General features: G+C 42.7%; 1 protein-coding gene across 1 annotated transcript in view; it reads left to right on the forward strand.

Moving 5' to 3' along the window:
- The window catches only part of TRAF3 (TNF receptor associated factor 3), a 95,087-nt gene extending 81,118 nt beyond the window's left edge, over positions 1–13,969 (forward strand). The window contains exons 10-12 of the mRNA XM_066612283.1: positions 3,634–3,774; positions 9,812–9,986; positions 13,024–13,969. Of these exons, the coding sequence (XP_066468380.1) occupies positions 3,634–3,774; positions 9,812–9,986; positions 13,024–13,595 (888 nt within the window). The 3' untranslated portion in view covers positions 13,596–13,969. The remainder of the gene's footprint in view (positions 1–3,633; positions 3,775–9,811; positions 9,987–13,023) is intronic.
- The last annotated feature ends 898 nt before the right edge of the window (positions 13,970–14,867 follow it).

Raw genomic sequence — 14,867 nt, forward strand, 5'->3', positions numbered from 1 at the left:
AAGGACATCTGCAAGAGGGATCTGAAGGCCTTAGGAGTGGACCTCAACAGGTGGGAAACCCTGGCCTCTGAGTGGCCCGCTTGGAGGCAGGCTGTGCAGCATGGCCTTTCCCAGTTTGAAGAGACACTTGGCCAACAGTCTGAGGCTAAGAGGCAAAGAAGGAAGGCCCATAGCCAGGGAGACAGACCAGGGACAGACTGCACTTGCTCCCAGTGTGGAAGGGATTGTCACTCCCGAATTGGCCTCTTCAGCCACACTAGACGCTGTTCCAGAACCACCTTTCAGAGCGTGATACCATAGTCTTTCGAGACTGAAGGTTGCCAACAACAATAATGATAGGTGTTTGGAACCCTGGGGTCCAGGGAAGTTTTCTTCATCAGTAGTCTCTTGAGGAGGCTTATAGGAGTGTCTCTTTCAAGGCAGCTGAACCGCAGGGTGGCATTAATTGTATTCTTCCCCAGCCAGTCAGACCCCTACTGCTAGTTATTACAAACCAAGAGGAGCAATGGGAAGCAGCGCACAGGTGGTAGGCCACAACCCATCAAGCACCTTTTCTATGTCCTCAACCTGTGACAACTGAAATTCATCCAACAGAAAAAGGAACAGGGTGATGTCCCGGACACATCTGCAGGAATACACTTGAATTAAGCCGAAGTCTAAGAACCTTATTCCCTGCAATAATCCTTTCTGACACTATAAATAGGATAGACGAAAAGCAAAAAGTAATTCTGATTATTGGGGTACATAAAATGTGAGGAGTTTATTTTCTTCAACTATGTCCATGTGGGCAAACACTCTTCCCTCTTCCTAGGAATAATTGAAAGCAGCCATTCGGCAAGCATGGCTAACGATCTGTAATAGAGGTGTTTGTTTCAGGTGAGTAAGATAGGATTACAGCCCAAGTCTTACAGAACACAGTGGGCTGTGTAAAATAGCACAGCTTTTCAAGCACCTTTAGTAATAGAGAATGCTTGGCACCCTTACCAGGCTATAAGTCCCCAGGATTCTTGGTAGAAGTAATGACAACTAAATTTGTAGAAAACTGATGTAAGTATGACATAAGAGTGACAGAAGACACCTCCCTCGTATAAAGTGTCATTATCTCAAGTGGTATAATAAAAAAAGATGCCAAAAATAAACTCAGGGAGGCTGCCTTGAAGACCTAGAGCAACCAACAAAAGACCTCTGAAATCTGCAGGTAGAATTCAGAAACTGGTTCCTCAAAGCTATTTACTCAAGAGTATCTTATCAATAACACTTTTGTGTATGCAAGGAGTTTTAGAATTCAGGCCTTGCTTGGAAGGTTTTCTGAAGTGTGATATCAATGCCTGACTTCAAAAAAGCACATGCAGGCAGAGGAAAAGTTGTGTTATCTGTACTCACAGGGAATGGGGGTTGCTGGTTACCCAAATATGCTTTACATAGTTTTTACAAGTGAGCCTGACCCCCAACAGGACTCGCAACAGGATTGCTGTGCTGCTCCACCCTCCTTCCTTCCTTCACAAGTTCCTCTAGGAATTGGGGAGAAGCCCTTGTAGGGGGACTCTCAGCTGAGGGAAGGGTCTGCTTCACTGACTTCAATAAGCAGCACTTGATAAATCACCACACCTGAGGCAGCCATTAAAGATTTCAGTTAACAGAGTTGGGCCCAATCCTGTCCAAATTTCTGGCACTGATGCAGCCATGCCAGTGTGTGCTGCGTTCTGCAGTCATTGAGGCCTCCTCAAGGTAAGGGAATGTTCGTTCCCTTATTTTGGGGCTGCATCGGTGCTGGAATGTTGGTTAGGACTGGACCCTTTGCCGCTTAACAAGTGCCAGATAATGAAACTTTTACTATGTGCATGCATGCGTGCTTGTTGGGGGAGGTATTGTTGGAGTAGATACCAGATTAAGGCACAAATCTGTGACTTCTTAAAAAGGGGTTTGCAAAATACTAACAATGGTATCTACATTTATTATATAATAAAACGTCAGGTAGTAAATTTGTGTCTTGGGTATAGGCATTTCATCAAATCTAATGTGAGCTGAGAAGCTTTTTTTCCTCTGCTGTCTTCTGAAATTGTAATAAAATTTAATACTTACCCTGTAAAATAACTGAAATATGACTAGTAAGTGCCACAAGCATGTTGGGTAAAAAAAGAAGCTGTAGTTTGAGGACTTATCTTCAGAGAAGACACTCTCTGTAGTCCCCTTCAGAAACAATTAAGGGTTCCCTCCCTTCCCAAATATGAAAGAAAATCTGCTTCTGTTACATCACTGGTACTTTGTACATGTATGGCTCAAGTATTTTTTTGCAGCCATAGGCCTGGAGGGTATATGTGAAGGCATCGTGTGTGTGCCCAAGAACCTGCCTGATGTGTCAGAGTATTCTTGACTGCATACTCAAGCTTTGTCAGAGTCAGTGACCAAGGCCTTGTGAAGGTGCTACATCCATGAATTAAACTAAGTAAAACTGGTTTCAACTTTGCTGTATCTTGGGGGTGCAGATGCTCCATCTCTCTGTTTTGGTGTCTGCTTTCTGCATGCATGTCTTTAATGGGAGGGGGCAGGGAGAAAGAAGCAGAAGTTCTCCTTTTGGCAGGAAAATGGTTTTAATAGCAAATAAAGGCCAGTTCAGTTATAAATATCACAAATTCACAAGATTGCATTAGTTCATCCTTATGAATACTGTCAGAAGGTTTGCCTTAGTGTGTGTTTGCTGTTATGGTAGGCAGTGCTGTGTAGGATTCATTTTGAGAAATCTTCCCTCCTTTCTAGATGGCTTGCAAAATGGTGGGCCTTGGCATTCTGGTGGTGGTAGTTTCAGATACAGGAGCATCCTCTCTAGCCGACACCTTTCGTGTTTTACTAATGAACATAATATACACATTTTACCAAGGCAAGAGGGCAGTGTACCAGATGTTTAAGAAAGAAAAGCATTGATGAATGGAGCAAAGGATCTGCAGTGTTCCATGAAGTGAATAAAACATGATTTTTTAGCTGTTTTGTTGTGTCTCCAGTATATAATCCTAGTAGGAAGACTAAAGAATTTTAAGAGAACAAAGCTGAGGTTGATTTTTCTTTGAAAATATCACAGTGCATTTTTGCTCCTCTTCTCGATTCTTGAGTGTGTAGCTTTCCTCTGCAGAAATCATTCAGCTTGCTTTTGGCCTCCTTCTTTTACCAAATCACTCTGACGTCATACATACAGCCACTTCAGCCATGACTACAATGAGTTTATTCTTTTTAGACCCAGATTGGGGTGTAAGTATTTTAATCATCTCATCTGTTCTATAACTGCTCTCAGCAGGACTTGCTATTGGCTTGTCTCAGATGTCCTGCATGGCACTCTTAATTAACACAACTTTCTTCTCCCAAGCCACCATCTGGTATTAAATAAGCAAAAAATATTGCCAGTTAAATAAACCATATTCAAAAGCAAAGTTTATTGCAAAATGTGAATTTCCCCTTTCCATTTAATATGAGCAATCCAGCATTGACAGGGAAAAGCCATTAAATCTTGCATTTTCAGGAAGGGCTGGGTAATATTCTAGACACAGTGAAGGGATACTTTATGGAATCTCTCTCTGTTGCTTGTGAGAGAAGGATACTTCTTAAAAAGTTTGGCGGGAGTAATTGTAGAATTTTTTCCAGGTGGCCATGCTCCAGAATGAAAGTTTGGAAAAGAACAAGAGTATACAAACTTTACATAATCAAATTTGTAGCTTTGAAATAGAAATTGAGAGACAGAAGGAAATGCTCCGAAGTAATGAATCTAAAATACATCACTTACAGGTAAGATCTTGGCTCTTCCCCTGTTACAACACAGCAACAGATTTTTTTCTTTTCTTTTTGCCTTTCTGTTTGCACAATGAGGTGGGATAATTAAAACATCTACATCTTGATGGTAAAAGAAGTGTCATCTTTATGGTTTCTGTGCAGTCCCACATATGGGTTCTGCACTTGTGCAGCAAAATGCTTTCTTTAAACAAAAACACATGGAAAATATTAGCTACATTTGCCTAAGGAAACCTTGTAATCTCAAGAATATCAGGAAAGCATAGGAATTACACACGTTTTTGTTTTAGGAAAGGAAATGAGTCTCTAAACTTTGATCAACATTCCAATCCAGTATTTCTGTTTTATGAATTGTCATAGGACTGGTTGGCACACAAGCAGCCTGAGAGGTATCTGTTTTTAAGGGTGGCATTGCATTCTGAGAGGTATGTCCTATGATACTTTGAAATGTTTCAGAGCTACCTTGGGTACCCCTCATAGATACATGCAACTGTGTACATTCAGAGGTTTGCATCCAATGCCCTCTGCAACATCGCATTGGGTTCTGGGTAGCACCTCTCAGTGCAGCGCAGATCCTTGGAGAGGCAAAATGTCTGAATTGGACCTGTCTGTCCCAATTGGTGTTTAGAACTTCATCACATGCATGTGACTCTGCTATATAAAGTTTTGAGACACAAGCTTGTACTGTGCTGATAAATATCTCCCTTCTCTAATTTATCCCAAGAAGACCCTCAATTGAAATCAGAAAGGACGACACTGCTAGATCTGTTTTAGAAGTCACAGGTAGTTTTATGCCATCCTAAAGTCTTCCCAGAGTTTAAGTTCGTGTTTTATCATACTGGAATAACATTGATGTTTTAGGAAGCGTGGCTGGCACAGATAGAATTGATGCTATCTTGATAAAGCGAGCCGACAATAACAAATCCAATTTAAAAAATCCACAATATTTTTAATGAGTTTATCAGAAGGGCAGACATGGTTCAGGTTAGAAATGGTTCTGTGAGTTAGCAATCTTTTGAGGTCAGGTGCTGGAACAGAATGTCTTGCACAGTAAATGAGTATCTACTTGAAATTGTGCAAGCATCTAGTTTCAAATGAATCCTCAGACATAGTAGTTAGGAAGAACAGAATTATCCTCAACAGTTGAATCTGCCTTGGTCAGTTGGTACTTTTCAATTCAGTTCTTCCATGAGCTTGAAGTGATTTGAGATCCAGTTTGCTTCTTTTAATGGCATAAAAAACTTATACCAACAGCTACTGAGCAGCACTGAACTAAGGAGCAAGGCTGAGATTCAGATGTAGGCATGTCCAGTGCAGTCTTAGATTTGTAATTGAAGATACCACCAATTGCTTTGGAATGTCCTTCCAGTTCAGAATTGGTTTGCTGTAGCCATGGAAGGCAACTGAGTTGTGCAGTATTTGGATCCTGTCCATACTGGGCTCAAGTGCTGTTGATTTCAAGCAAACCTGACTTTAATAATTTAAGCTAGCTATATGTAATGCCTTTTTTGGAAGTGTTTTAATTTTTCCATATTATCTCTGTAATTGTTTCAACAACACAGTAAGATAATTAGCATTATTATTCCCGTATTGCAGTTAGAGGCTGACAGATGGTAGCTGAACATAAGAACAGCTGCACTGGATCAGGCCATAGGCCCATCTAGTCCAGCTTCCTATATCTCACAGCGGCCCACCAAATGTCCCAGGGAGCACACCAGATTACAAGAGACCTCGTCCTGGTGCCCTCCCTTGCATCTGGCCTTCTGACATAGCCCATTTCTAAAATCAGGAGGTTGCACATACACATCATGGCTTGTAATCAGTGATGGATTTTTCCTCCAGAAATTTGTCCAATCCCCTTCTAAAGGCATCTAGGCCAGATGCCATCACCACATCCTGTGGCAATGAGTTCCACAGACCAACCACGCGTTGGCCTCAGATCACCTATTGTGTGCATGGCTGAGGCAAAAGCTTTGAGCTGGGGAATAAAGCTTTGTTAGCGCACAGCAGAAAACCATAGTCAGGCAGTTTGTGCTTCAGTCTTGGGCGTGCATGGAACTTGCTCACCTGTGTTGCAGTTCCCTTCCTGACTTTTTCACAGAAATTGCCATTGCATCCAGGCTAGGCAAATTACAGTTTGCACAAATGGGGAAAAGAGAAAGAAGTTGGAGTGCATAAGGGGAGGAAGTAAGACTCCAGAATGCAGAACTGAACCATGTTTTGTGTGAACCAGAACTTTCTGGCTCATAGTTCACATTATTGGCCTACACTGCAGCAGTTATCAAATAAATAACTTTATGGGAGGGGGGATATTGCTTCCAGGAGCACTTTGGCAACAAATCATATAGGTTATCTTGTTAATAATATTTCTGTACCCTTTCCCTTCAGCGTAGTATAGAAAATGATCTTTACTTTTGGGGCAACAGTTTACAACACAGATTTGAACCCTGGAAATTTTGCTTGATTCCCTTCCTAGATGGTCAAAGTTTATAATAAAGTCAGTGCTGTCTGTACCAATATTGGAGCACATTCACTCAGCCCAGTCTCTAGGGCATTATATGTGTAATATCTCTCACAACATTGGGGTTTTTCCATTTCAGATGAAATTTTGACCAGTGTTCTATCATGCCTGTGTTTAGAACTTAGATTGGACAGAGGGGTATTTAGTCCTTCACCTCTGTGCTATCTTCCTCCTGAAAGTTACTTTGCCAAAGCACCTTACTCTTAACCCTGAAGGTGCCATTGTAGCAAGTGGTACTTTTAGCCAGTTTGGGGTATGAGTTTAGGGAGGTATGCTGTGTGATTCAGATCCAAACTGCAGTCCCATATGGGTGCTACACAAAAGTAAATGTAAGCTCCTAACTATACAGCAGTGTGTTTTTAAGTTTGTGTATAGTTTTAGTGTTAAGGAAGTATTGGATTTAAATCCTACCTCTGCCAGGCGGGATGATCTTAGGCAAAGTGCAGCACTACAGCCTTCGGTCTACAATCCTGTACAGTTAAACCAATTCATGATCTACTTAAAAGCTTTACTGTGAAGTTTCGTATGGCTGGAAAATAATAATAATAATAATAATAACTTTATTTCTACCCCGCCTTTCTCCCCGAAGGGACTCAAGGCGGCTTACAACATATTAAAAACAATTTAAAAAACAAATAAAAACATATTAACACATACTAAAAACAGCAGTCAGAGTAAAAAAAATAGGTAAAAAGAGCATAGAGCAGCAGCCAGTCATAAAAGAATCAGGCCTGTAAAAAAAATATTAAAAGATGTTAAAAAGATGTTAAAAGGCCAAGAACTCAGAAGGCCTGTTTAAACAGAAGGGTCTTCAGGCCTTGCCGAAAGGTCTCAAGAGAGGGAGCCATTCTTAAGTCAAGGGGAAGGGAGTTCCATAGCGTTGGTGCCACTACTGAGAAGGCCCTATTTCTTGCAGCCGCCCCACGTACCTCCCTAGGCGGCGGCACTTGTAAAAAGGCCTTCTCTGATGACCTGAGAGGGCGAGCCGGATTGTACGGGAGCAGGCGATCTCTAAGATACCCTGGTCCAGAGCGGTATAGGGCTTTAAAGGTCAATACCAGCACCTTGAATTGGGCCCGGAAACGAATGGGCAGCCAGTGCAGCCGCTGGAGAAGCGGACTGACAGGGTCGAACCGCCTACTTCCAGTAACCACACGGGCCGCCGCATTCTGCACTAGTTGCAGTTTCCGAACTGTCTTCAAGGGCAGCCCCACATAGAGTGCATTACAGTAATCTAATCTCGATGTCACCGAGGCATGGATCACCGTGGCCAGGTCTGCACGATCCAAGTACGGCCGCAGCTGGCGCACCAGCCGAAGCTGAGCGAAGGCCCCCCTTGCCACAGCCGCCACCTGGGAATCCAGGAGCAGCTGCGAGTCCAGGTGGACCCCCAAGCTGCGGACCTGCTCCTTCAGAGGGAGTGCAACCCCATTCAGCGCAAGCCGATAGTCCAGCACCTGCATCGAGGATTTCCTAACCAGGAGAGCCTCTGTCTTATCCGGATTTAATTTCAGCTTGTTAGCCCCCATCCAGATCCTCACTGCCTCCAGACAGCGCTCCAGGTCCTCAACCGCCACCCTGGAGTCTGGAGGAAAGGAGAGATAGAGCTGGGTGTCATCAGCATATTGATGGCACCCCACTCCAAACCCCCGGATGACCTCTCCCAGCGGTTTCATGTAGATGTTAAATAGCATGGGGGACAGAATTGAGCCCTGTGGCACCCCGCATCTCAAGGGCCAGGGTGTCGAACAGGCATCCCCCAGCACCACCATCTGGGACCGACCCTCCAAGTAGGAGCGGAACCACCGCAAAACAGTGCCTCCAGCTCCCAACTCGGCCAATCGGCCCAGAAGGATACCAAGGTCGATGGTATCGAAAGCCGCTGAGAGGTCCAGCAGGACCAACAGGGACGCACTCCCCCTGTCCAGTCCCCGGCGTAGGTCATCCACCAAAGCGACCAAGGCGGTTTCCGTCCCAAAGCCCGGCCTGAAGCCAGATTGAAAAGGATCCAGATAATCCGCTTCATCCAAGACCCTCTGGAGTTGGGACGCCACCACCCGCTCAATTACCTTGCCCAGAAACGGGATGTTGGAGACTGGCCGGTAGTTATCCAACACAGTGGAATCCAGGGAGGGCTTCTTCAGGAGGGGGCGAACCACCGCCCGTTTCAAAGCGAGTGGTAACGTCCCCTCCATCAAGGAAGAGTTGACCACCCTCCCTGTCCACTCAGCCAGCCCACCCCGGGCAGCTCTTATCAACCAAGCTGGGCAAGGGTCGAGCAGGCAGGCAGATGGCCTCACACTCCAAAGGAGTCTGTCCACATCCTCAGGCTGTACAAGCTGAAAAGAATCCCACAACACAGGACAAGCAGTTGCCAAGGAGGCAATTTGGAGGGAGTTTTTCCCATCAAAGATTGCTCACCTGATTCAGAAACAAGTCCAAATAGAATAGATTATGCTGCTTTCTCTTCTCTTGCCTGCAATCAAAAATTAAATTTGTAGAAATGGAAAATTTATGTCTGAAGTAAATATATCAAATGGTAAAGTTTGGTTTTGAAATATAGCACTTGCTGATAGCATTGACTGTAATCTAACGGTTGCAATGGCTTCTGGCTAAAATTCCTGCTCCTCCAAATTTGTAGGGCAATACAAACTATTGTAGACTTTTGGGATGGATACAGATTATTGCCTCAGGCTGAGCACATGAATGAACTGTGTTTTGTATATGTTGCCAAGAAATCTCCAATGTTTAAAAATGTGCTTTGATTTACAGGGAGTTTGCACTGGGAAACTATGTTGTAATTGGACCCCACATAAACATGAAAGGGGTGCAAGCAGGGAAGATTCTGAAATTTCATATGACTGTAGTCTCCCCCATAGCTACTGCAGTGTGTGTGGAACTATCCAATCAGTTCACATGGGAGGAATTTCTGAAACCCAGCCACTGAATGGGATGTGGTAGTGTTGGTCTGGCATGCCTTTGGACTCTGTCTACTTTTGACAGTCTGCTCCATCATGTTGACACAAGTCTGTGACTTCACTCAGTTTGGAGGGTTGCTGCTGACAGCTGGCAGAATTATTTCTGTTGAACTAACTTGGCCTGTTTCTATCTGAAATTCTCCCATGTTGCACGATGTGATTGTTTTATACAGTGATGGATTTTGGGGAAGCAGGGAACAGGGCTTATAGCCATGACTGCAGTAAAATCACACCACAATAGATCGCAATGCACCTTTTTGGCCCACAAAGTTTTTTGTTTTGGATTGTGCAAACTTTCTATCTCAACCACGCACGTTTTTATGAAATGGGTAATCAGGCTGTTATTTATCATTCTCGGCACTACACATCTTGTCTATGATAGAACATAACTTGTCGAATGTATCTTATGTGGCTATTAAAAAATACAATTTTTAAACCGAATTGTTTTTTCCCGCAGCCTTCTTGTATAACTGTTTTGCGTTCCTCGTCCCTTGCTTTCCTTGAATTTTTTGTTTAATATATTGTTTTCAAAAAGCGGGTGATAGATAGTCAAGCAGAGAAGCTGAAAGAACTGGACAAAGAGATCCGCCCCTTCCGGCAGAACTGGGAGGAAGCCGACAGCATGAAAAGTAGTGTTGAGTCCCTCCAGAACAGAGTGACTGAGTTGGAAAGCGTTGATAAGTCTACTGGGCAAGGAGCTAGAAATGCAGGTAACTAAATCAGGCTGGACAGAAGCCAGTTTTTAAAATATTGGCTATAATGATTTTTGTTTTTTAAATAAAATTAAATCTGAACTCGATGCAAACAAATGTCTTAACTGAATGTACAGCCCTGTAATGAACAGCAGTCTTAAAAAGAAAGACCCTGACCCATTTACATTAACTTCTACCTCTACTCTGTGCCTGATAACTAACTTATCTCTACAGCTGGTTCATAGTCAGTGTTCTAATTACAAGTCTGAATGACTTTACCTACCAGTTGAAGAACATGGACATTTACTTTCCATGTCATGGTGTTACCCAATCTGCTCAGGATTGTGTAGGAACCCTGCATATGTACCCTACATATGTACCCCCAAACAAGCATTTTTAAAGTATCTTTGATTGTAGATTGATGTGTGCTTAGGGGAATCAGTGTGTTGGAGAGAGTCCAAACTTGTGTGTGTCTCTTAAACTCAAAGAACTATCTTGATAGAGGCTTACTGCTTGGGCAGGCTTGATTTCTATGGAGAGGAAAAGGAGAGAGGTCAAAAATCAGGCTGAGTGGGCAAATGCAGGTGTGTTGTGGATATTAGACATGCAGGTGTGTTGTGGTTATTATCCAGGTGAGTGAATGGTAATTTGAGGGAAATGGGCTCTCAAGTGGGAGAGAGAGAGGTGCAAAGAAACAGAGCATGACCAAGGCACACTGATGGCTCAGTGCATGCAATATTTAGATGAGTGAACAGGCAGAGCCGGCTGGGTCTAAAACCCCTCACGGTAAGAGATCTTGCTCTCTATTGCAAGGACTCTTAACCAATGTCCTAATGCAGGGGTTCCCACGCCTTTGGGTGTTGCAGCACACTCAAAGGAACATAAGAACAGCCCCACTGGATCAGGCCATAGGCCCATCTAGTCCAGCTTCCTGTATCTCACAGCAGCCCACCAAATGCCCCAGGGAGCACACCAGATAACAAGAGACCTCATCCTGGTGCCCTCCCTTGCATCTGGCATTCTGACATAGCCCATTTCTAAAATCAGGAGGTTGCGGATACACATCATGGCTTGTAACCCGTAATGGATTTTTCCTCCAGAAACTTGTCCAATCCCCTTTTAAAGGCGTCCAGGCTAGACGCCATCACCACATCCTGTGGCAAGGAGTTCCACAGACCGACCACACGCAGATTAAAGAAATATCCCAAGGGATTCAGTAGGTTGTTCCTGGTGGCCCCCCCCCACCTGTTCCCCAGGGTGCTGGCATATTGGATCTCACAAAAGATCATGAAATCCAAGATGGTGGTGCCCAAATCTCACAAGATGATAAGGGGCAGGGAGGTTCGAAATGGAGGGGACGGGAACCAGTGTGCACCATTGCTGCCAGATCCACCTGTTCCTTCTTCCTTCTCTCCCTGCCCTCTTATGCACCTGTCCTCCAACTCCCTCCCATTTCCTGCCTATCCCCTGGCCCCACCAATGACTTACTAAGTCCAGCGGATGAGGCGCGGTCCACTGAAAAGCTGTGGCACTGCCACCCCTTGTGGCAGTGCTCACAGAATGGCTGTCATCGGAGCACTGCACACAGCACTGGCAGCCATTTCATGATAGTGGAAGACTCTTCCACCGTCATAAACCCTTCTTCCTAACAGTCCAGTTCTGGTTAGAACTGGGCTGTGGTGTGCTTAATATTGTCCTTATGGTTCATGCCCATTGTGTGTGTAGCAAAATGGACCCTAGACCACCAGCTGAGGTCCTTAATCTATGCAACTCCACTATCTAGCCAGTGTGGATCAGCTTTAGGACCAGCTTGGACAGTGCAGTTTAATCATATGGTCATTAACAACACTATGATTTTAACCCTAGGCTTTTTAAAAAATGTATGTATTAATACCTCCCAAATAAGTTATTTTTTTCAGCTTGCATAAAAATTGAATAGCAGCCGTCTTTTAAGGAAGGAAAAAGGGAGTTTTTAACTTCACGCTTAATATTCTCCCTTTTAGTTTGTAGTCTCTTTTTACTTTAAAGCTGACAGTCTTTCATGTGTAGTTCAGAGAAATGTGTCATCTGAGCAGCACAATGAGATCTGATAAAATATAAAGGTCATTGCCTTAGTCAACGAACAGAGTAATAAAACCACAAATTAGCAGTATGACATGATGCCTTCTAAGTGGTGTGTACCTTGTTTCATTCAAAGGCAAATTGATGTGTAAGAATAATTTTAGCAAAGAATACCTATCTGCTAATGCACTTTGCATTGCCTCTAATATCCATGCTGTCCATTCACTGCTGAAGAGCAGTGTAAAAATCCTGATGCTCATCCTTATTGCTGGAGATATCAGTTGAGCTCCAGAAGCACACTAGACATTTTTCCTCTGTTAGTGCAGAAAGTGGAAAAGCACTGTATGCAAACATGCATAGGACTACATAGGTCCTTGAACCTATGTTGCTCAAAACTGTTGATTCCTTCAGAAAGCCAGAGACACAAAAATGCTATAGAACAATGGTTCCCGAATGTTTTAGCACCAGAACCCACTTTTTAATAGGACACTCTATCACAGCTATTTTCAACCATTGTGCTATGGCACATTGGTGTGCTATGAATGGTCCACTGGTGTGCCATGGGAGTTGGGGAAGGTCATTATTAGTAGGGCCATTGGGGAATGTGAGGCTCTCCCACCAGCAGCATGTGCCTTATCAATTGTCAAGAAACTGATGGTGTGCCTCAGTCATTTCAGTGACTTATCAATGTGCTGTGAGATGAAAAAGGTTGAACATCATTGCTCTGTTGGAGCCCACCTAGCTTTACAAAAATTAAAAATTAAAACAAATTTTCACCTTACCAGCTTCTCAAACCTCTGTGTTTATCCTTTTTTGCATGAGCAATAGCACACCTGCTACCATGGAAGCTTATGAGCCACCTTTTCACATATTGTGTGTGTTGGGTTCTCAGTAAGTGGAACAAAGTAACCCAGGGTAATGGGAGAGATGGCCCTTCAGAACTCTTTAGAAAAATTAAACCAACATTTTTGGTCCTTCTTTCTCCTTCTCCTAGGTGTTCTAGAATCACAGTTATCTCGGCATGATCAAATGCTGAGTGTTCACGATATCCGGCTGGCTGACATGGACCTCCGATTTCAAGTTCTCGAAACAGCTAGTTACAATGGAATATTAATCTGGAAAATTCGAGATTACAAACGTCGGAAGCAAGAGGCTGTCATGGGGAAGACTTTGTCCTTGTATAGTCAACCTTTTTATACAGGATACTTTGGCTATAAGATGTGTGCGAGAGTTTACCTCAATGGAGATGGGATGGGGAAAGGGACGCACTTGTCCTTGTTCTTTGTCATAATGCGGGGAGAATATGATGCGTTGCTTCCATGGCCATTCAAGCAGAAAGTCACACTTATGCTAATGGATCAAGGACCTTCTCGGCGCCATTTAGGAGATGCTTTCAAACCAGATCCGAACAGCAGCAGTTTCAAGAAGCCCACTGGAGAAATGAATATTGCTTCTGGCTGCCCAGTCTTTGTTGCACAGACTGTTCTAGAAAATGGAACATATATTAAAGATGATACTATTTTTATTAAAGTCATAGTGGATACATCAGATCTACCAGACCCCTGACATATAACAGAGAAGCAGAATCAACAGAAGACAAATCCATTTGGGGCTCTTTTTTATATCAATCTGTCTTCAATGAGAGGTCCCTAAAGCTCAGAGGGACCTCCTTGCGTTAACAGAAGAGTTGGGAGGCATAACTTGCATAGGGTCCAATGGCAAACGTAGCAACCCATTAAGGAATCATACCATGGTATATTTTCTAACTAAAACTAGTAGGAACACTTCGAGTTCTGACAAGTCACTTAATCCTCATAAGGAAAAGGATTACAGTCAGAAAAGCTTTTCTTAATTTATTGATAATCTTATCCATTGGAAGGAAAAAGACAAGATATCCTGTGCTGAATAAAATATCAGACTTTTCTTCCTTTTAAATAGAAAACAAGAGCAAAAGTTCACATGTGGGTTAGCTAGAAACTGTCAGCATGTTAAGTAAAACAAGAAGAATTTATGAAGTAATGTTGCAGTTAAGATATTATTACTTTGAAAATCTAAGTGCAATCTTGTCTGAAATATAGTATATTGTCTATTTTTAAGGCCTCATCTGGTCTCTGTTTTGAAATAATTACTTTGTCAGAAGACCTCGACAAAAATGTCCAGATCTTCTTGAAAGTGTCTAAATCAGAGTCATATTTTTGTTTAGAGTTCTATTAATTGCTACAGAAAACATTTTATTTTGAAACTGTTGATAGACTGATATTTCTTGGAAGAAAAAAAAAGATCAAATACAGGTTATCACTTGTGATATGAAAAGAAATTATTCAACTACTGCTGTTATTTCTCTTTAGAAATGTAAACCTACAATATGTCGTAGTTAATGACACTATTTCAAAATTAAGGAAAAATAATCACTCATGGATGCTGTGCATCATTATCAGATTTATAATTTTCACCCTAAAATAGGGCATTTGTTGAACTTTGGAGTTCTAAACGGAATCCTGTATGTTTTCAAAGTTCTGCCTCATGCGCTCAGACCAAGCTTTCTAAATATATATATATATATCTATTTTTTGCTAAAGCATAAATGTGCAACATATTTTTGGTGTTTGAGAGGAGGCGTAGTGCTGAGTAATACCTATACGGGGAAACCTGCTAATTTATCCTCTTCCTAGCAATTACTGCATCTTACAGAGGATGTCTGTTAGGAAAAAGCAGTGTCTTAATGGAAAGACGGTGGTTTGCATGCATTCATGTGCCTTAGCTGTGATGTGCTGCTTTATAACTCATAGCTTTGTATTCAGATTTTAATTTTAGATAACCTGAAGTAGACATTTTAAC

The sequence above is a fragment of the Tiliqua scincoides genome, chromosome 1 (genome assembly GCF_035046505.1).
Source record: "Tiliqua scincoides isolate rTilSci1 chromosome 1, rTilSci1.hap2, whole genome shotgun sequence".
Classification (NCBI taxonomy): domain Eukaryota; kingdom Metazoa; phylum Chordata; class Lepidosauria; order Squamata; family Scincidae; genus Tiliqua; species Tiliqua scincoides.